At 38.1% G+C, this 22,786-nt stretch overlaps 1 protein-coding gene across 2 annotated transcripts; it reads right to left on the minus strand.

The window, feature by feature from the left end:
- Window positions 1-1,516: 1,516 nt before the first annotated feature.
- On the minus strand, window positions 1,517-21,476 carry tspan11 (tetraspanin 11). 2 transcript variants are annotated; one of them, XM_088072729.1, is made up of 9 exons: window positions 21,318-21,476; window positions 18,553-18,660; window positions 15,117-15,308; window positions 11,515-11,589; window positions 9,705-9,809; window positions 8,532-8,690; window positions 7,312-7,398; window positions 6,077-6,201; window positions 1,517-2,938 (listed from the first exon to the last, which is right to left on the minus strand). In XM_088072729.1, exons 2-8 carry the CDS (start codon window positions 18,637-18,639, stop codon window positions 6,124-6,126), a joined length of 783 nt encoding a protein of 260 aa, XP_087928855.1. In that variant the 5' UTR covers window positions 18,640-18,660; window positions 21,318-21,476; the 3' UTR covers window positions 1,517-2,938; window positions 6,077-6,123. The 2 variants fall into 2 exon arrangements, with proteins under 2 accessions (XP_087928855.1, XP_042367589.2); XM_042511655.2 differs by lacking the exon at window positions 6,077-6,201.
- Window positions 21,477-22,786: the final 1,310 nt, after the last annotated feature.

Below are 22,786 nucleotides of genomic sequence, written 5' to 3' on the forward strand. Positions count from 1 at the left end.
GCCTAAACAAGTCAGTATGCGCTCCTCATTAAATGTAATCAGACTAGGAAAATTCCAAGAACACACCTTCAAATGAGAACAATACCTCAGAGTGTCGGCGAAAATTTTGGTTCAGAAGTTGAGTTGATGTCATATATGCAGAGACATGGAGGACCAAAGTGAATGTTCAGCTGATGGCAGAGGTGGGACCAAGTCATTGCTTTGCAAGTCAAGACAGTCAACTAAGTCAACAAAGTCTCAAGTCAAGTTCCAAGTCCTGAAATTTGAGTTTTGAGTCCTAAACAACTGATAATACTCTCCTCACTAAATGTGATCAGACTGGATAAAGTCATGTCAACACACCCACGAGTGAGAACACAAGTCGGCAAGTCTGCACAAGTTTTTGTACACAAGATACGGAGTAGACATCATATATGCAGTCGTTAAGTCTTTGTACTTGGGGGAAGTAAGGTAAATAAGTTAAAAGGCTCAAGTCCAAGTGAAGTCAGAAGTTGTTAAAATCCAAGTTGAGTTGCAAGTCTTTTTTTTTATTTTCTTGTATTTTATCAGGTTGAGTCTATAGTCTAATATATATAGTCTATCCATTTGTAACTTGGGTTGGACTTGAGACCAAATCATGTGACTTGAATCAACACCTCTGGTTGATGGTAATAGACTTTCATTGATTCACATATTCTACCTCAAATTTTTGGTTATATGTCATTTGAAATATCACTTTAGGTTGTACCTCTTATTTTCTGTCCATGTAGAGTGACCTGAATTAGTTAGAAAAGTTATTTATTAGCATAAATCAGGTAAAATAATATTTAAGAAATTTTAGAGGATGTTCTGGTGTAACAACAAGTCTGTGATGAAATCAAACTGTTAATGTGTTGTTGAAATGCTCTGACCAATTAATTACAACACATCTCTTTTGTAGCATCAATGCATCAATGTTGTGTCTACATTGAAGTTCATGAGCACACCAAAGTCAGAAGAAACGACTTTTCAGCTCCGGAAAAAGGATCATCCAAGGAGCATATAAAAGTAGAAAATATCAAACATGTTTGATCCTATTTGACAAGGTTCTGTGAGGCCCTGAACACATCAGAGATGACAAAAATAAGTCTTTACAAACACAGTACTACAAAACCATCAGGTAGGAGTATTCTCTGCCATTAGGGAATGTCATTTTGAGCATTAGGTGCAATCAAACTAGCCGATTTATGCTCTATTTTAGAAACCAGCAGGATTATTTGACACGAAAAATTTAATTGCAAACCTGTACCCCTACAAATGGAAAACCTTTGTCTCCCTCTAGTGGTTCACTGCTACAACTGACAGAGCCCATAGGAGGCTGTGTTGGAGAAATGTCATATGCTGCACAAATTGTACTGGGACAAACTTTTGCCCAGAAAAATAAACTGACTTCACTGACATAATGCTCTCATGATCATAGTCTCATCAACTACTGCCAAACAGCAATCATTGCTGCCCACTTTTCAATATGTGTTTTCCATTAACACAATGCGATCTGTTAATGCAGCAATAATTAAACTTTTATTTGAGTTTCGTATCAATATTTTCAATAGCACAGTCAGTAGTCGGAGCACATGCCAATGTCATATCTCATCATAAACCATCAACATACTTTAGCACCTTTTGAGTTAGTCAGTGGAGAAAAACTAGAGCCACAACGTCCCTTTATAGAGTCTTGGTTTAGCTGCTGCATCATTGCAAAGAATATAAATGAAACAAAAATGACAACTAAATATTTCATTTTTACATCTTTGAACCAGAAACAACACAGAACATATTTCTCTTACTTTATAACCCATAATAGGCCAGCCAAGTCTTCTCACTTCAACAGTACAGCAGCAACAAGGCCACTCATTGTTGCATGAGTAATAGCTATGGGAAAAGGGATGGCAAGTGATAGATTAGGCAGTGAAAAGAAACATAGTATATGCTTTCTTTAGCTCTCACAAAGGTCAGCTGCTTCACTGTAGAGATTGAAAGCTGAGTGTGTCTAGGGAAAGGATGAAAATTGGTCTACAATCCACAGAAAGTAATGTTTGTTAATGTTAAAATCCATCTGACATGTACATTTATCTTTAGTGTCACACAAAGATAAATAGCTTATTTTGAGGTATTGCAAAATTCTGAAGGGTAGCATACAGTTATAATTTCACACACAGTACAGTATATGGCCAGTGTTAACCACTAGGTGGAGTTGCAGATTCAGAAATTTGAGAAAATGACTTTTTCCTTTGCTTATTAGATTGTGATAAGGTCTAAATGTTTGCAACCATACACTTAAATAGCTAACCTACAATTTAACATTCACTGCTGCTATTTTCAGAAATATATAGACATAACTACAAATATAAAGATAATAAACTTCAAATGCTGCCGTGTATCACAGTGCATTGTCAGCTCCCTTTAAGATTTCAGGCACAGCATTAGTACATAATTATTTACCAGCAGAATTGTGAAAGAGGCACATTGTGTTTACGAACTATACAACCAGATATACCTTTCCTCATTAGCAGTGACACCAGAGTAAACTTTGGATTATTAGTTGAACTGAGCAGAGTGCATTAAGAGTATGTCCCTTTCTTTGGTCCTGCTCAAAATAAAGCACGCATCCAAGCCAAGGCAATGATGTAAAACAGACATGTTCCAGTAAGCAAAGATCGCAGTCAGAAATGTATAAGCCTGGTTTGATATGCTTTGTATGAACAGCATAATTTGTTTCTGACTGCAATGTGAGTGACCTGGAATATGTCTCTGCGCTTGGCTTAGGTCAGAGTTCAAGATTCAGAGGTTGTAGCTTAAGTGTCAGCAGGTCATTGCTCCATCTCCCTGCTGAAGGTGGTGTGTTGTGGGTCTGGTGTACTCAGTAAGGGTCCATCTTGATCCTTCTGTACAAGCAGCTGGTGAAAACCATCCCACAGACCTGAAAACAGGAAGTGTTGGGTCAGAAACTGCTGTTCCATGACACCACGGAAGACTGCGGGAGGCCTGAATGCTATTGACCGTGAGGACAGAGAGGGGTTAAAGGTGATGGGGGTTAGAGACGGCTGGAAAGTATAAAGGTGGTTACTATGGGGATGGCAGCAGCCAAGCATCCATTGCTGCAGCAACATGTGTGTGCACAGGCTTTCACAAATGCAAATAAAGCGCTGGGGTCAAAAAGATGATTTAGTAGTCCATTTTCTTTACAGCAAAATGCTCCAGAACCGAAACTAAACTCTGGTGACAAAGCAATATTAAGTAAAACAATGACGGCTAAACACTGTGCATCAAATAATTTGTCTGTTCATAACCATAATTTTGCATTCTGCATCAGAAATCAGGGCCTAATGTTGACCACAGACACATTATGTTAATGTTAACAATTTAACAAGTACAAACCACATTTATTAATGTCAGGAAAAGCTAACTTTTATAAAAATTATAAAACAAATTAAAAAATGTCGTATTTGCTAAGACGTTCACTGCATCCTGACAGCAATACATGAGACAGATTCTCTATGAAAAAAAATATTGCTCTTCCTCCTATTAGTGCCTCTAGAGGCATTTTCTAGAATTAAGAAAAAACAGCCAATCAGAACCACGGAGTCACTAACGCAGCTCTCAATCATGTCACTCATTGCTCGTTATTTTCAGTCAAACTTTCAAACCATGTAGCACTGAAATATAAATCCAGATTATGTAACTGTAATGCCAAATTATTGCCTCAAATGTGTACAGAAACATATTGTAGTAAATGAGAAAGTTTGTGACACAGCCACCTGGTTGAAAACATTCAAGCTTAATCCATCCATTGGTCAAAAAAGACTCTCATTTTACAGCTAAACAATACACAAAATGATGTTTCTGTACACATTTGAGTTGATAAATAGGCAATGCAGTAACAGAATCTTGACTGTTATTTGATCAGCACCGCCTGGTTTGAAGGTTTGACCGCAGCTCACGAGCAGTGACTGACAGCACGGCGCACTAAGAGAAGGCAGAGGAAAATTCTTTCTTTTTTTTTTTTTTTTTTTTTATATTATCTGGCTCATGCACTGCGGTCAGGATAACAAGAGTTATAAACAAATTACTTTTTGTCATATTTGCTAAAAAGGTTATCCACTGCAGCTGTAACATTACTTGATACATTCACCCTTTTCAAGTTAAGTAAGACTCTACTTGCTACGTCGCTGACAAATATGGTTTTGACCCAGAAATCACATAATTGCTGGACTGTGGATCAAAAGTTAAAACTGCATGCTTTAGCTAGAAATTAGATATTTTTTAACAAAAGGAGTCACGTATTTACTACCCTATTACAAAATGGTACTCCAATATGGTGTTCTCTTAAATGAAACTGTGGTGTATAAATCCTCTAAAATAAGCCAACGCTGCTGTTTCAGTGTCAAGGGTTTCTACATTCATTAAGACACATGATGTGATACTGTAATCTCTCGGCACCAGGGTAAGCACACAGATGTGTGCAGAGCCTTTAAGAGATGAGATCTGACTCACAGAAGCACTATATACTATACTGTACTACTATAGAAAAGGTCCAAAAATAAAGTAAGAACAGCAGAAAGAGATATTGACCTAAGCCACTGGGCCTGCCAGGCTTGATGGATAAACAGGCAAATGCCCAGATTCAATCTCTGAGTCTCTAAAAGCCCTCTGAGAAAGCCTTATTGAGCGAGTCTGCATTGTGTTTTGACTCATCACAATCTCTCTTCAGGCAGGCTTTTGATGATTTTTTTCACTTCTCTGCCACCACCGGTGATGGATATGCAGAAAGAGTATATTTTGGCTCAGAGAACCATGAGATAACAGGAAAAATTAGAAAAAACAGTCTCTGCTTTTTTTTTGTTTTCTTGAGGCCTCATTTCAGAAGACAGGAGGATACTGATACAACAAAGAAATGACGTAACAGTAAAAACAAAAAAAGAAACAAAGAAAACACTCAGGTCCTGTTGGATGGTAGATGTCTGTTAAAAATGTTTATCTAGGAACCTTAAAAAGAGCTCCAATCAATCAACATTGAAGAAATTTAACATTCATGATAGCCAAATCTTTTTTAGCACACGTCTCTATAGCAACAACACTAACACTCTTCCTAAATGATGGTGTGCTTGGAGGTGTGTGAATAGAAATGATAGAAAAATGAAGCGAAAAACAGCATTAGTATACAGTGCAGTATCTCTTCTAAAACAAATACAGGTATGGTGATTACGCCTTCTAATAAAAAATAATTATCCAAAAACTGCGTACCAAAGTCCCCCACAATAATTTGCCATATAAGTAGAAAATATCCTGGGGAGTGATGATAAGGTCTTTTTGCTGGTTTTGCAAGTTTTCCAGAAGATGGAAATATCAACAGGCAAAATGTCCAGTGGGAAATATGCCAAATAAACTCATTAATTGCATATTAAATAGCCCAATACAGTATGACATGAAAGATATGTTGCAAGATTTTGCAGGATTTTCATAACTTCATTCACCGAGGCAGTCCATAGCATACACTACTTCCATGGTAGTCCGATTGTCTCTTTGTGTGTTTGGTGTTTATTGCTTTTTAAATTTAGGTGTTTTCCATATGGCCAAAGTTCTGTAATATTTACAGCCACATTGGCCAGCAAAGAGTCGAGCGCAAACCTGAGAGACATACACAACTAAAACCTTGGTACATACTGCAAACACACATTTCACCGTAGGCAATTTTCAGTTCCTTGTCAGCCAGGTACTTTATAGTCTGAGGCCCCCTGTGTAAAGATGCAAAACATGACTCTTGCCAACATCAGCTTGCAGAAGCAGTTGCATTTTGATTAATCAAGCCATTCTCATGATGTGTTTGACCTTTATCACTTCTTCATCAGCCACAACAGCCCATTATCACAACATGCAGGGCAACAATCTGCAATAAACAGCCAAAGCCAGGCAGCTGCATGCTTCACACTCAGCGAAACACCATGTAACATACACATGTTCATTTAGCACACACGTAGCCCACAGATTAAACACAGAGCGGCCGACCACAAGGACAAACATGCAGTCAGATATCAAATTTTTCGCAGTGCCTTCCAACCTTTTTCTCTCCAGTTGATTAAACCACAAAGCTGCCCTAGAGCTAAATCACAATGTACCGAAGTCCTCTTCCTCTTCTTTATAGAGCAGATAGATAAAGCAGGCTGTCAAGACGGCCCCGGCCAGCTACGGTAACACCACACACACACACACACACACAAATACACATCATAACACACAGTGCAATTCACCATAGACAGGTTAGTGTGGTCACACGAGATTAAATGACAAAAACTAGTTGATTTAAAATGAATTTAAACAAATCTGTGATATTTCAGTCAGTAACTAGAGACAAGAAAGTATACACACATGAAAACAGACTGGAACAGTTGACAAAGACAGGGCGTACAGTAAGTCTACAGTGCAAAAGGATGGCAAACATATGCTTGGATTAAAACATTTTAAATTGCTATACAGGCTTAAATAGCAATTTGGCTTTACATCTATTTATCCCAGTATGTTCTGCATGTTCAGCACCTCATCTGTATGTCCAGCATAATCTCGGTTAGATCACTTGGGGATGAAAAACGATCTTGAAATAACAGCAAGCTTTATTTTTAAATTCCTTCGTCACAGACTGGTGATCTCTCAGCTTTTTTTTTTTTAAACCTCAATAGTTACAGTAGAGAACGTCTGGCCTTGTCCTGTGTTCCCATGTTCCTGATTAAAACTGTTCATCCAGAACCTCACGTAAAATGGTCATGGACATTGAAGGGCATATCGGTCATATAAATGTCACTGGAAAGAATCAGTTCAGTTTTGTTTGGTCTCAAGTTTCCCTCAAGTTAATTTGCAAAGAGAGAGTGCAGAGATACAAGAGGACTGACAGGCAGCACAGAATTACAATAAAAAGGCACCCTTGTTCGCCTCGTTGACCTCTGTGAGGCTTAAAAGCTCGAATCCATCTCAGGCTGGGATAAATCAAATAACAGGAATGAACAAAATCGGATAATGATGACTAGTGAGAGACTAGAGGGAGGTGAAAAGAAGTTTCCATTAAGAGGTTGTTGACCTTCATAGGTACATTTTCATTAATGGAAAAATTAAAACCCATTTGTCTGGGCTGTTTCAACAAAGGACAGTATTCATATGCAAAGATAAAAGCGGCCTCTAATTTTTGATAAAATAATCACTGGGACAGTATGAAATACAGTTTACTCGGATTTAAGACTGCGGAACAGCATTCTGCTTCCTCAACAACGATCTGAACTGCAGCACATATCGTATTTTACTTACCTGCAGACAGGCCACTCCTATTCCCACAGCACCTATCACCAACAGGTGGTCCGCCAGAAACTGCTCCAGCTTAGTGATGCATCCACCCTGCAGAGTCAATGGCTAAAAGTTAAAATCATATCACAGATAATGCATACCATTACACAGACAGCCATTAGGCCTGCACAGCCTTTAAAGCTTGCCTTGTCTGCAGCTCTGCATGGCTAACTTCCAAACTGTGAACAAGAGAACCCATCCTGCAGAGAACATGTTAGTTTATACAAGCTAGTTTACTCAAGGCTATTTATAATTTAAAGCCCCCTTTCACTCAAAAATGTGTTTTTCCTCTGTTGATGTTGCCTAAAATGTCTGATCTTGTGCAATGTTTATCACCAGAGAGGTGCATTTCTCTAAAATCTGAGATTCAAACATCCCCCAGCAGGATAGATTAGGTATGTCACATATACAAGAGCCAATCACCATCTCATACAGGAAACGTATTGATGGACGAACAGACTTTGACACAACACCACCAAAGACATCTGAAACCTCCAGCAAGCACAAAGTGGACTTGGCAGAGAGTTAGAGTTTGCATTAGAAAGGAAAGCGCAAGCAAATTTCTCTTTAGAGAAAGAGAAGATACCCTGTTATTAAAACTATTACATGTAAAAACAATGTTGTTGCATGTTGTCCCCTTTCTCTTTCCCTGTCACGCTTAAGATGTTCTGTCCATTAAGGCTAAAAACTCCCCCCTCACATTTTTTTTTTTAAAATTTAGACCTAAATATAGTATGAGATATGTAGACGTGTTTTGGTTTAACTCTGAGGGTGTATCCTCACACCTTTGCGTATAATTGTACTGTGTGAATCAAGAGGGGGAGCTGAAAGTGACAGTGGAAAAACTTCACCTGAGCAGCATGGATAAGCATTCAAAACCTCATCTTTTATTCATTTCCAGGGAGCTCATTTTATCAAAGAACAGCTTCAAACTAAAGTGTTTTCTCTCTTTCTGTCTCTATTTTAGTTCAAGAAGGGAAAAACCAGGGCATGGGAAAATCTAAAAAGCACTCCAGTGATATTTTCTTCAAGCAGCAAGCAATGTGCGGTGAACATTTTAGACAGTCAATAGAAAATTCCATAAATCCAACATTATATTTATATACGAGTTTATATAAGAGTTTGACTCAACATGGTGCTCATCGTATGACATTTTTATTTCAAAAAGTGTGTAGTCCACTGACCTCCACCTTGTAGATGTTGGAGGGGTGGTCTCTCTTGCCACAGTGAGGGGTGATGGTCTTACAGCAGCTGTCGGGCACCATCCTGCCTTCTGCCTGCTTTGATAAAATATACACACTCGCCATCCAATCATGGGAGTTGTTGCTGCCGCAGCACTTGAACTAGAGAGACAGAAAGAGGAGAGCAAAGGGTTTTGATTTCATGATGTCACATTATCAGAAAAGCAAAAGTCTTTTTTTTAAGCAATTTAACTCAGATTTGTTCAGTTCAAACCAATTTATCAAATCGTTATTCTTTAAAGTATTGACAATTCTTGCGACTGAAGGGAGTTGCCCTCTTCTGTCTCAGGGGCTTGGGCAAAATGACTTAAGTTCTGACTATTTCACTTGTCAATTTGGAGCAATACTATGAGCAAACCCTAAAGGATAACACAGAACTCAGAATCTCAGTGCAATACAAAACTTCTTCATATTTGGAAGCTGCAGACTGAGTCATTGAAAATGAATTTCAGTACTGCGCAAATGTCTTAGGCCACCTTAAACGTTGTTATTTTTGCAAGGTTGTAATGATTATACATATATATTCTTATTTGTCATTAGTCTCTTTACTAAAATACGACCAGAACATACAGGAAATCTGTATACAGTATTAAAAATACAAATATTTCAGAATAAAATAACTTTAGTGTGACATGCCTTTCCACTTAGCATGTCTTGAACTCTCTTAGGCAGACAATGAGATTGACAATGCTAATCTTCTGGCGTATATACATCCAATTGTATTCAGGTCATATCCAAAGCTTAATACTGATTGTCTGAGCTACCGTTTGTTATCGTTGTACGATTCCATGTTTCACACTAAATATTGACGTCAGTCTGGAGAAACCAATATGTCCTGACTTTTTTTGGTGTATGCATTTGTCAGCATTTTTGGTGTATGCATATATATGTTCTCTGTGTTCTTTGTTTGTATCTTAATAAAGAGACTGAGAAATATATATATATCCTCATTACAACTTTGCTAAAACAACAAATCTATGGTGGCCTAAGACCTTTGCACAGTATTGTATTACAAAGTTAGACTCTACTTGACTATGCCAGCTGAAGAAAAGTGCAGCATATAATGTTTCATAACTCAAACAAAGCCTCAGAGGCTTTTATAAATATTGTCCATACGTCCTGTTGTAGTCTGTCCACGGCTAATGTGATGGCCTCCCTCCCTGGCTGGGCGTAGTTTTCGCTCATAGTCTGGTTGAGATGCTGCTTCAGCTCTTCGCTAAGCTGGAAATGAGGAACAAAAAGAAAGAGCCGCAAACAGTGAGAAAACACAGTGTTTGAGCTTAAGAAGGAGGAGAAGTGTTCATGGAAGAGAACTAAATTTATTTTGTAACCACAAGCTGCTTCATTTGTTACAGATGCAACACATCAAATGCAAAAAAAATGTGCATGAGCAAAGACTTAAAAGGTGAGAGAGTGTTGAAGTGATAAGCCTGACAAAAGTGAAAGAGTGGGTGGATTACGACGAGATAGACAGGTAGCAACTCCCACGCATCTGTGAGAGCTGCGATAGAAAAGACAGATGAAAAATACACTGCAAAAAATAGACTTTAAATATAGCCATTGATGTGTGGATATGTTTGTGTGCACCCATGTGTGCACACACACTGGAGAGACAAGAAACAGGGAGAGAGGATGAGAGCCCTTATCTTTAAAGTGATTCTATCCTGTGCTGAACCCTTTTCCATTATAATAAATCTCGGAGCTTGCCCGCAGATAGCATGGTGCTCTTTTCAGTCCTAGCTGAGTGACAGGCAGATGTTTGTGAGATAACAAGATACTTCAAACTGTGTGTTCGACAAACCCCAGACACTGAGCAAGACGCTCAGTGCAGGTGGCATCTGACAACCCATATACATGTATAGAAGCAAGAAGAGCTAAAAAGAAAAGCTAAATGATCTTCTGCTTCTGACTCATCATCGCCCATGTCCTTTGAAACCGAACAAAGATCAGTGAGAAACCTTTTCGCTTTTGGAAAAAAAAAAAGACTAAAAAAGAGAAAAAGAAATCAGCTGACTGCAATAAAATCACTGAGGGGGGTCAGATGAGCCAAGGAAACACAGCAAACAAATGGCGTTATCCATATATATTCGTTGACAGGCACATAGAATTGCAAACTTGTGTATGTACTGCTGTAAAATTTAGTTTTTGGTGAGGAACTAAAAGTAAATAAAGTATTAGTTTAAAGTATTTTTTGATATTTTTATCGTAATACAAAACAGATATTAGAAGCCACTGATATATAATATATATTGAAAACATTTTTGAAGCAGGTTTTTTATGTTTTTCATGTGGAGGACAGTTATATTAAAGGTTGTTTTATAAATTTATATGATTGAATTTGTCCTCATTTAAAGGTGATGTAAAAAACAAAAATTTAAAAAAAAATAACAAATTTCCACTATGGTGGACAAAAAATATCTATTCTATTCTTTTGGGCTAAAAAGACTTCAGTTATTTTACTATATAGAAGAATTCTTTGTTTTCCTGGTACAAAAGGAGGAATAAAGACCAACAAAAGCAAAATAAATTAAAAAAAAAAACATTGTTATAGGCTCAGAATTTCACAATTGTTGCATTCCTAAATGATGCCCTGGAGTCTGTGTCTGCCATAACAACTGTTCAGTTTCTGAACTCAGCCATAAAAAAATTGATTTTTCTGAGATGGTAATCAGGAAGTAAGTTAACATCCCCCTGAAGGAGAGAAAACTCTGAATAGCATTTTAGTCTCTATTTTACAGTTCTGTTTCAGAGTTTTCACTGCAGAGCTTTAACTATTTTTGCAATAAGTGCTGCTCTTCAACACACACCCGGAGGGCCAACACAATCTGTGCCACTCAAATCTAAATAGCGATTCAAACATTCTCCCCGGAAAAACACGCACCCAAAACATCCACTACCAAAAATGTATACAAATATTTTCACTTACCCTCTGGTAATAGACATAAGCCAGCACTCCAGCCACCAGTTCTATCAAGAAGATCAACAGCAGGCAGAAGAAATACTGTGAATGAAACAGGACAGGGAGAGGTTACGAGAGGAGGCACTTCAGTAAATTAAGACAAAAAAAACCTCACTTTCATCCAGATAGTTCAGCTTCATAGTCATCAGAGCAGTTCTCTGCTGAGCTAACTCATCTGAGAAAGTTGCTGACGCTCGTGACGGCTCAATAAAAACTTCCATCAACTGTGCTGCATCTGTCACTTCTAACGCAGATGGAAATGACGCACGGAAACAGACGAAGCAGAAATCAATCTGACAGGCTGTAGAATCAGATTTCTCTCGGGCATCTTTTAAAGAGCCCTCCACACTGCTCCAAACGAGTTCCATTATGTATCATTATTAACTTCAAAACACCATCTCAGCAAAAAGTTAATTAAGTAGAAATAAATATTAATCATCAGCACATACGTCCATTTGTATTTATCAGTAAAAAAAGGAATTTAATGGATCAGACATCAGATTCATGAAGTTAAAGAAGTACTTGGCCGATTCTGTAACTGTGATGCCTATTTCTCACCTAAAATGGTTTCAGAAACATATTTTAGCTTACTTATTAACTAAAATGTGAGATAGTTAGTTTATACTCTGCTGCAATATTGTGTGTTGTGTCAAAACCTCAGATAATATGTTTGAAGGCATGATAATACAATAGCAAAATAGCACCTATTCATTCCAATTGAGTTGTTCCCCTGGCACATAAGCCAATAAAAAGTTTGTAGCTTGTAGCTTTATTTCTGCAGTAGGCAGCCTACTGAATATACGCATTCTTTTTCTTCCGCTGGCCCCGCTTGCAAGTTCCCACTTGACTTAAAGACTTCACATTGTGATGACATCACAGATTTTTAAATCGCTTTTCTCAGCTTACAGAAAGTTTTACAAACATGAAACCACAATGGCTTAAAAGTTCATCAAAGAAAGATTCGTAATTGAGCCACAGGGGATTTTTCTGCAGCAATACGGCAAGTGGCAATTGGAAAAAACTGAAGCAAGGCTGAACAGCTTTCCTGGGGGGCCTGGTCAAAATGAACAGGCTCGCTTTACGTCAACCACCAGTTGGAGCATTTATTGGTCTGGTTCCTGTTAAGCAAAAGTGAACGCCGCAGCCCTTTCTCTCTGATTTTCTCTGGTCATGTAGCACCAGTTTCAAAAGTATTTGTGTCTTTTTACTGCAAAGACAGCCCAGTTTTATGAAAATCTTTCCAGCAGTGGATTACTTCTTTAAATAAAACACAAGATCAATTCCTCAGCAGCTAAAAACTAAAATGTCGAAAAATAAATACTGGTGGCTCTAATTGTGAGCTTTATCTGTCATGATAAGCACTGTTGTACGTACTGAAACACAGGGGATAGTTATATAAACTGTGTAGCGAATACATCGCCCACACATTTAGGGTGCTCTGACAGTTGCAGAATGAGTAAGATCAAAACTGCAGCTTTCTCAAGCTAAAATAACTCAAGGATAAACTTTTGTGTGGTTATAAAATAGCTCATGTACCACACACATAAACACGGGTCATGCCATGAAATGGAAATGCATTAATTAGGCCCACCTGTTGCAAACACAACAGTGCGACGTCAGAAACAGCAGTGCTTCACGTGAGACCGTTATTGAGCGACAGATGCTACTATCCAGCCCGCGTGACTCTTAAAACAAAGTGAAACCACTGGTCAAACAGAAAGCTGCAAGGGAGCAATAATCCCACTGAATTAATATACAGACACTTTAGCAAATGTTCTCCTCTCTTTTTCAGTAACTATGTCATGCAGCCTGCTCAGCGTGTTTCAGCTCTGCTCAAACACTTCAGTCTCTGTGCGCCTGCTGCCCCCACAAAATGCTACGTTCAATCTTTTTTTTTACTCCTTTTTATTTTTTTTTTTTTTTTTTTACACAAACACATACTGAAATTACTCATTAATCTCCTAAAACTCTAAAACTATCATCGATACAGTCGGTATTCAATCAAGACACACGACAGACTTCCAAATCCTCTACACCTCTTCAATCCTGCAAGCCCCTTTTTCTCCTCTATTGCTCCATCCATCAACAGTAGATAGACAGACCTATAAATAGTCCTGCGGCAGTGAACGTTAACCTACCGCCTGCCTACTCTCCCATCGGGCCCTGTCTCTGTAAAATAATGAGGACAGTAAGGTCCCTGTCAGAGCCATTTGTCAGCATCCAGTGTTAGACCTTAGACCTGGGAGAGAAACAAGCAACCATTGCATGCGTGTGGGCGAGCATCTGGCTTCTCAGTGTAGACATGACAATCTAAGACCACTAACAAGTAGCCTGGACCTGAAAACACTGTGCTGCCCACATCATCATTCAAATTACATAACTTATGAGACAGCGCAGCATTTCAGATGTGTAACATAAGGAATCTCCAACCTTTCTATATCACAATATTTGCTAAATGTGTATTGCACTCATCCGTAAATGAGCATCCAGCGTAGTCACACTGGGAAAGCTGCCAGGATGCAAAATAAATCTGCTTGAATTTTGACTGTGCTGTTGATAGTTGTCCCACCATGCAATGCAGAAAATAGAGAAACCGTTCACATATAAAAGGTAGCAAACGTACTTAATATATCATTTCTTGTTCGTACAGAAACTAGTATTCAGAGAAAATAATACCCAATGTATTTGTAATAGGACTGTAAATCACCAGTGTCATCACAATACGACATCATATCGATTCTTTTAACAAGGATACAATATTTGCCGACATCATAAAGTCTGCTACGATACAATTTTGATTCAATTCAATTCAGGGGCCTTGTATCAATATGAGAGGATATCATCTGCCCATTTAACACATGCTTTTACAGAAGAAGCTGATATGCCTTTGATTTTTGCTTTTGATCATAAAAGATGAAAATATCATATAAATAATCTTAATAACTAGAACCAGTTAAAAGCAGTTAAGTTTACTTTAAGTTGACTCCACTGGCACACATCCAACAGCACAAAGGATAACTTAACTCTGTCTGTCAGAATGCTCTTTCTGGAAGAAATATTTTCAATTTAACCCAAACAATGATCTTTTTTGATCTCATCTTTTTCAGGGCTTTGTGCCAGTTAGCCATGAAGGCAAACTTCACCCAACAGCCATAATACAGGGATCGACATGACAGCTCAGCCAAATAACAACTGTCAAGGTTCACAGACAAAGCAATTGTTTTTGGCTCGTCACACAGTATTTACCTTAAGCACTTTTACACTGCATACATTAGCCTAGTGGCTAGCAGCTTAACAATTTACATGTATTATTTATACTTTTTCTTACTCATTGCTGGTCATTAAGTCAATTTGTTGATCCAGATCAGTGGAACGTTACACCACTAATTCTTCATAACATATCTCAAATTCTTACTTGCAGAGGCAAACACCTATGCAAACTATTTTTTTTATTTTTGTCAAGGCATCAAAAACTTTGAAGAATTAAGTAAGCAATTTTGCAGATCTGTCGAAATTAACATTCTGTTGTCACATACATGACCCCTACCCCCATGGGTCCCCTGTCTCACCGTGGACAGACAGCTTTTCTGCTCCCGGATGACAGCACAACAGCCCAAAAAGCCTGTAACCACCACCAGGCTGCCGGCCAGGATGAGGATATACGCTGAGACTGCAAAAGTGCTGGAGGCCAGCAGACTCAAGTAGTCACTCTTCTCCACTAGTGTCCAGACTCCTACACCCAAAACAGCTGCTCCACCCACCTGGCAGAGAAGGGGAGAGGGAGAGAGGAGGTGGTGGGGTGAAAATGGTATTAGAACATAAAGATAAAGAAAGAGATACGACGCAAAAGCTCTCAGTGCAGAAAAAGAGATGACAAGATATGATAAGGTCACAATAAAAGCACGGTGAAAGGGTATGATTCATAAAATGGAAAAAGATGAGATATGGATGACTTGAATAGGGAAAGAAAATATTGTGAAAACAGGTACCGTGTCATGGCACTTCACTCTTAAAAGAAAGACAAATAAAGAAAAAACTGTACAGCTTTTTACAGGGCAGAAAGTGACAAATAGGAAGCAAGTTCAATGCTATTAGATGAGTCACAAAATGCAACGTCATTAGAGGACAGTGGGCGAATGAAAAGAGGTTTTCGAGAGGAAATACAAAAAGAAACAGTGAGAAGAGGCCAGGCATAAAGAATAACAGTCGAAGGAGCGGTGGGACTTCAAAGGTCAAATCAGGGCATAATGACCACTTCCTCACAAACAATCCTGGATAACAGAGCCAGGGTGGCGTCCAGGATCTGTTCCTCTCATCAGTTTCGAAAGCGGACAGAGAGGAAATGCCTCAGAGAGTCTCTCCCCTTCATCCTCCCATTCCATTTCCGTCAAAAGTAAGATCCATAAAACTCACAACAACACAGCCAAGAAGTACCACTTGGATAAACAGGGGCCTGAGGGAGAAGACTCTTCCCAAACTGTTGCATATGTAGCACTTTTATTTTGAAGTAAAATTTGAGAAATCAACTGAATTGTAATAAATTTGCGTATGTTTCAACTGGATGTCTACAAGTATCAGACACTTAAATTTAATCTTTTTATAAATAACTTTTAACCAAATTTAAGACATTTTTTTGGACATATAATCCTTTGCTTATTCAAGAATTGCAGGTAAGTATACATTTAAGTGTACATTTAAACTGCCATGGCTTGGTTTTATCCACAGACTGTATAAATAATGGTTGTAGCTACTGCTACCACACCCATTGGTTAATGGACTGGCATTTTTAAGCCTCGAGTTCAGCATTTCGGCCATCACCTTTGTGTTTGTTTTAGCCAGAAGTAACCATATTTGAACAAGAGGGTGGAGCTGTGGAGGAGCAAAGTGTGGATGTGACACACACACTGCAGTGAGACCTCACAGCAGCGTGCCCTTAAATATGCGCAACTTTGGGCATTCATAAAAGGTTTAAAAAATTCAGCCAACCTGTACAGTTGTCAAGCTGTGCAGTTGTCATAAATGTTGAAATAAGCTATAGAGACCAAAACCATTTCTTGTACCAGGCTGTACGCATGTTTATTTCTGCATTTTAACATGGGGGTCTATGAGGATTTACTCCGTTTTGGAGCCAGTTTTAAGAGGTCATTAGAGGAACTACAGCTTCTGGCACTTACATATTGACTTTATTTTTCAGCCTTGGAGGTTGCCAGTTAGTTTTATCAAATCCAAATCCAGTATCGAAACTGCTTGAATACAAATCCTTTAAAATCCTATTTAGAAGGCATGCATTAATCCAATCTGCTGGGTCCGTATCAAAATGGATGGTTTTTTTATTTAGCAAGATGACTAGCTGAGTGTTTTGCATTCTGCTCTTTTTGAATTTGAAAAAACAGGAAATATCCTCCAAAACATCTACTGCCCTAATGACTGATGCACATTATCATGCTGCACTTGTGGACAAAGAAAAAACAAAGTCTCAAAAAGTGATGTGAGTAAGAATATGGAGTAGAGCCTGTGACCCAAGGAGAAAAGGGAGAGTTTTAAGGTGTTGACCGAGTATAAACCCAAGTCTGATCCCTTTTCTCTCTTTAACCTCTCCCACACACACAACTGAAGTCTCTCTCTGTACACAATATTCTCTTTGCCTCAGACTTCAAAATGCTTCAAAGTGACCCAGACACTCTGCACAGTAGCTGTAAGAGCATACACTTATAGGAGCGAATTGCAGTATCATAAAGTGTGGTGCCAAAGAGCAGGTCTGACATACTGTTTCCCATCGAACACTGACAAGCCCTAAATAATCTATGACTCACTTTGGGCCGAGGCCATAGCTCAGCTTTTTCCCCACTCAAAACACTGCTTAATCCTCTCCCTGATTGTCTCTGTCTGTCTGCAGTATTTAAGAAACATTTCAGGACTGAAAAAAAGAAGTTCAGTGCCAAAAACTGCAGTGCCTCTTATGGCCACTTGAGGATGGTTCCCAGTGCCAGTAAATCTTTATAGACTCCTATGTTATAATGCCCAACTTTACAGCAAAAATAAACATGTTTACAACCTGGTACAAGAAGAACACAAACTTCTGGTCATTTTAGCTATTTTCAACATTCATGACAACTATACAAGAGCATTTTAATAAATCTCATCCATGTAATACTTTGTCTGCAAAATAATCACCTGTTCATTAATTACTCACTGTGTGTTACATTGAATTTATAAGGAAACTTTGTTTTTCCCCCATGCCTTCACGGTGAACAGAGAATCCAAAGAAAGGCAAACATTTTTGACTAATTGAGGTGAACAGGTGCTACGTTTCACTACAGAAAAGCTATCTCAAAACATCCGTTTAGAAACTTCACAAATGTAAATTAAAACAGATCAGTACAAACAGTCTCATGCACAGCCAGATAGCTCATATGCACTTGCGTGCTCAGGGGGTGCTGGATGGAGCGGATTTAAATTGTAACATTTTAGCGAAAATGCATGTGTTTGGGAAGTACTGACTATATTTGACTGCATACATGTGACTTATTTTACTGCACATTTTACTGTTGTGTGAGAGTTTGTAAAAAGGTGTTTTAATATAGTTTTGCTGTTGTGACGGGTTTCCCAATGACTTCAATTCATGAAGAATGTCTGCCTTTTTCAGATTCTTTATTAACGGTGGTTTATTTTGTTTTCTTGGAATAACTTATCTATATATATGTATATTATACGCACACACATATACAATATTGACAAATCAATATCCACACCATGAGTCACAAACTGTTGCTGAGAAATAAAAGAAGTCATGGAGAGAGCTCTGCCTGCACTGCATTCACAGACCCGCATAAACCTCTGAATTTAGACAGAGGACACAGAGGGATATTCAAAACGTATTCAATTTTGTTCGAGCATCACACTGCGAGTAAATAGATGACAAAGTGTTATCACTGTAAAGTTTTTTTCTTCCCTGTAAGGTTTTTGTGAGTGTAGCTAGCTTGAACACTCCCAACTCTCACTTACCCAGAAGAGAAAGTTGAAAACAAAGAGCAGGTACTTGAGACACACTGTCAGCCAGTCCTCCTGGTCATCTTTATAAACCGCAGACATCTTTCTTCCTCCAGTTTAATTCTGAAATTGCAGAGGATAATGGGAAACACATAAACTGTGTGAAAAACAAATTGCAGGTGCATATTGCTCATATGACCCCGAATATAAAGTCAGAAAAATAATTGAATTTCGTTCTTTCTGATAAAACACAAGTTTTGCTTCCACATCCCAAATCCCACAACCTTAATCTGAGGAAAAGAAAAATGAAACGGAACAAAAGGATCAAAAAGCAAACACACTAACACCAACAATGACAGGTAACTGCAGCCGTCCCAATTAGTCAGGCAAAATAGACCTACTCATGTCAAGACTCAGCTTATTGTCATATGACAGCTCTGCATAAAATGTGTGCCACAGCAGGTGAGCATAATCAGAGGGATTTTGTTTGCCAAAGGGATACTGCTGCCTGTCAAATGTCACAACAAACGCAGCATCTCAGCAGCAACATCAAGTCTCCTTCTCAGCATTCAAACTCTGCATGCTTTACCAAGTCAAATAAAATTACTGTTCTCACATCTGTACTCCTCCGAGCTGCACATAACTCCCAACTGATCACACAGTAGTATCAAGTCACAATCTCAGAGAGCCAACTGGAAAAGAAACAAGCCATGCTAACAAGCTAATACTATGGTATGCTATTACTGGCAATTTTGCCCATTTTCTAACTCCTTCTGCTGTACTTTTATGATCAAGGTCTCCACTGGGGTACATCTTATTAGCTGTTAAATGATGCAGCATGCAAGTTCAAAACATCATCTCTTGTTATATCCACAAACCACATCTTTAAATTATTCACAGCACTAAACAGATCATAAACCTATGCATATAATTGAGTTGAGCACAGTTTTATCTCTGTAAATACAAGGCCATGGGGTAGGAAGCACTAAGACCCATAAAAATGATCTACACAGTATCATTTAGGGAATAGCAGCTGTGGAAATAGTGCCGGTTTTGTGTTTGTTGAATATACACCAGCATAAGTCTAATAACAGTCTATAACAGTCAAGGCTGGTTGTATTTGTCTAGGAGGGAAAGTGTTGAATTACTCATGATACTTACCCAGGTCTAAACTTCATAACCATCCCAGTGGCCTTATTGAAAGGGGCTGGTTCATCCTCATTACAATAAAGAACTTTTTTTTTCCAGTGGTACAGTGACAGTGGTTATACAGATATGCTTGGGTTTTACGAAACTGCATCTGCCTTCACCCAGGTACAATGAAAGTTGATAGAGTGCCTTAGGGATGAGGTTTTTCTGTAGGCTAACCCAGAGGCTAACGTCACACTGGTTTCCTCATCTAAAAGCCTTTGGGATTTTTACATTGGATTGGATTACTGCTGAAAATAAACCCTGTGTCTATAAAGAAGACCTGTGTTTATAATACTTTCATGTTTTGTTCAGCAAGACAGTCTCCATGAATGAACACCCTTTCTGGATTTTTGAAGCCTGATTCCAGTCACCAAAAGTGAAAAACTATTGTTAGGCTAAACAAACTACACTACAGTCGCACTTTTGCCGCAGCTTCAAAGTGTGTGAGTGGGGTATTCACTGACATATTTTATGTCATAGAACAAACTGTGAGAAATTTCTTAAGTTTGTGCTAAGCCTGGTATGCACTGTGCGATTTTGGGCTGTCTCAAAGAAAAGATAATCATCATGACAGAAATGTGGCAGTTTCTTTGGTCGTGGCTCTTTCTTTAACACTACTGCCGCATAAATGGATAACGCACACCAAAAAAACATGTTGATGTCGATGGACGTAGGTCGTAGCCTGCGATTCAGTAGGTGATGTCAATTGCTCAGTTTGCATGCATCACACCTTATATCATATTAAAGTTTATAAAGATCCATGTTGCACCACGTAGCTTGCACTAAGCTTAAAAGGATGCAAAAAATCTCACAGTCTGCAGGAGGCTTTAGGTGCCAACATGCATTAAAAAAGTATAAAAGTGTTGCTTGTTCATCAAAGAAAATGAAAATAAAAATTAAAAACATTGCCTGGGTTCGGATCCCCCTGGACCCCCCTACTCTGATGCAGGCAAAGCCCCCAGTGTCCTCAAATCCTAGAAACGCCCCTGGTTATATGACAGCCCTGTCCTCATTTATCTAAAAGAGGACAGTTAAAGTTAATTAAGTCACCTGTGTCCATACATAGCGACTTATACTATTGATGTTCTGAGCAAAAGTCACCAGTAAAGTTTTATCCATCGCTATCAAAGAAAACATGCAATTTACGACTATCAATGTCGTGCTGTTTGTTTGATTTTTAATGTATTATTCAAATACAGTCGTTTAAACAGACAGCACGTGTCACTGTGGTATTTTTATAGCACTAAAGCTAGCTAACGTTAGCGGTTAACCGTTCATCCAGATGCTATCTGTCAACGTAAAATGGTTTCTACACGATTGATAATATGCCCTGCCTCGGAGATTTTGGACTTTGACCACAGTAGGTGTCCTTCGACGTCCACAACACAAGTGAATAAACGTCTTTTACGGGTTAGGACAAACTTTCATGCCTGTCTTTTTCGGGACGGGGTGTAGGCTCGAGCATCCTGAGAGAAAAAAAAACATCCCTCCACCTGCGTCGTTGATGCTCAGGACAAAGTTTAACCACAGTACCTTGTTGTTACGACGACAAACTAACGTTTTCGTCTCACAAAAGAGAAAAAACTCACCAGACAAACGTTGGATGGGGATAAACAACCTCGTTTTGGTGCTGTTCCCGTCAAATCACGGTGTGCGGCACTGCAGCAGTGAGCGTTTTGTCCAGTCTAGCTTGTTGCTTTCAGGGTGTCCGACAGCAGGTTTGTCTGATGCTACCTTCAGGTGAAGCTCGGAATTATTGACGTTGAGAGGCGATAAAGGACTTTTACACTGAAAAAAAAATAATAGACTAACAAAATGAACCAAATCATAGAGATAGAATTTACTGTTATTTTATTTTATTTCATTTTGGCTTCAGATGTGACAACTCTATATATTTTTTATGAAATGTATTTGTATTTGGAACCATGCGCATATTAATCTCACAACGTAGAGAAGTGATGTTTTCCATACACACAAACACTACAAATACAATTAATGTCAATACAAGTAGAATTAAAAAATAAAGTTTGCAATATAACGTCATATATATCGACAGAGAGCGAAATATAGAGGTTGAGGTATATTTTTGCGGATATCTAAAAATTGAAATGCAGCTATTTTAAGTGTCAAATTAGCAGTGCAAGATTTTATTAACAAATTTTAATTAAAAATCTATTACTAAGTTAGTATGATAGAAATATTAGAAAAATATACGTTTATTTGGCTACCGGTAGTGGAAAAAACAATATTAGTACAACACAGTGCATTTCACATTTTACTTAAGTGTAAATACAAAAGTATTAGCATCAAAATGTACTTAAATTAAGCCAACTAAAAATAAAATTGCTCATTATGCAGAATGTCCCATTTCAAAATAATACATATTATATTATCAAATTATAATTATTGATTATTGGTTAGAATGTGTGGAAATAATGGATACATTGAAAAGTTAAAAAGTAAATAAAATGGTGAGAATTTGTCTGGCTTGATTTTTTTTAGAATTATTTAAATGAGGAATGACACTATATTACACAGAGAATTAACCCACTCTGTTAAAAGTAAAAGTCCTGTGTTCAGCATTTTACTTAAGTATAACTACAAAGCATCAGCATCAAAATGTGCTTGAAGTACTCAGATTAAAAGGAATCAGTATGCAAAAAGTCAATTTCATAAAATGATGTATCATATATTGCATTACACAGTTACTGAGTTGTTTGGTAGCTTAATCTTTCATATTATATCAGAACTCTATCTATATTTTGTACTGATAATTTGGATTTGCAAAGTAACTAAGGTTGTCAATTACATAAACTATAGTGGAGTAAAACGTACAATATTAGCTTTCAAAATGCAGGACAGTAGAAAGTTGTATTAAAGGTAAATACTAAGTAAACTACAAGTACCTCAAAATAAGTACCTGGGCAAATGCACTTTAAATTACTTTCCATCATAAGCCACATAAAAAGTTTCAAACAAAAAAGTTGTCATTGACTTTTGTTTTCATGATTGTCACATTTCTGACTGTCCTTGAAGGCAGCACAGTGTGAACTTGTTG

Source organism: Plectropomus leopardus, chromosome 22, assembly GCF_026936395.1.
Source record: "Plectropomus leopardus strain MGB_pleo_1.0 chromosome 22, ASM2693639v1, whole genome shotgun sequence".
Taxonomy (NCBI): domain Eukaryota; kingdom Metazoa; phylum Chordata; class Actinopteri; order Perciformes; family Serranidae; genus Plectropomus; species Plectropomus leopardus.

Bases quoted from the DNA above. Each gene is read 5' to 3' on its own strand.
- tspan11 (XM_088072729.1), bottom strand. From the start codon at position 18,639: ATGTCTGCGGTTTATAAAGATGACCAGGAGGACTGGCTGACAGTGTGT. The intron at 9,810-11,514 runs GTAAGTGAAAAT...CCTCATTTCCAG, and splicing joins CTTATGTCTATTACCAGAGG to CTTAGCGAAGAGCTGAAGCA. The intron at 6,202-7,311 runs GTAAGTAAAATA...GTGTTACCGTAG, and splicing joins TAGGAGTGGCCTGTCTGCAG to CTGGCCGGGGCCGTCTTGAC.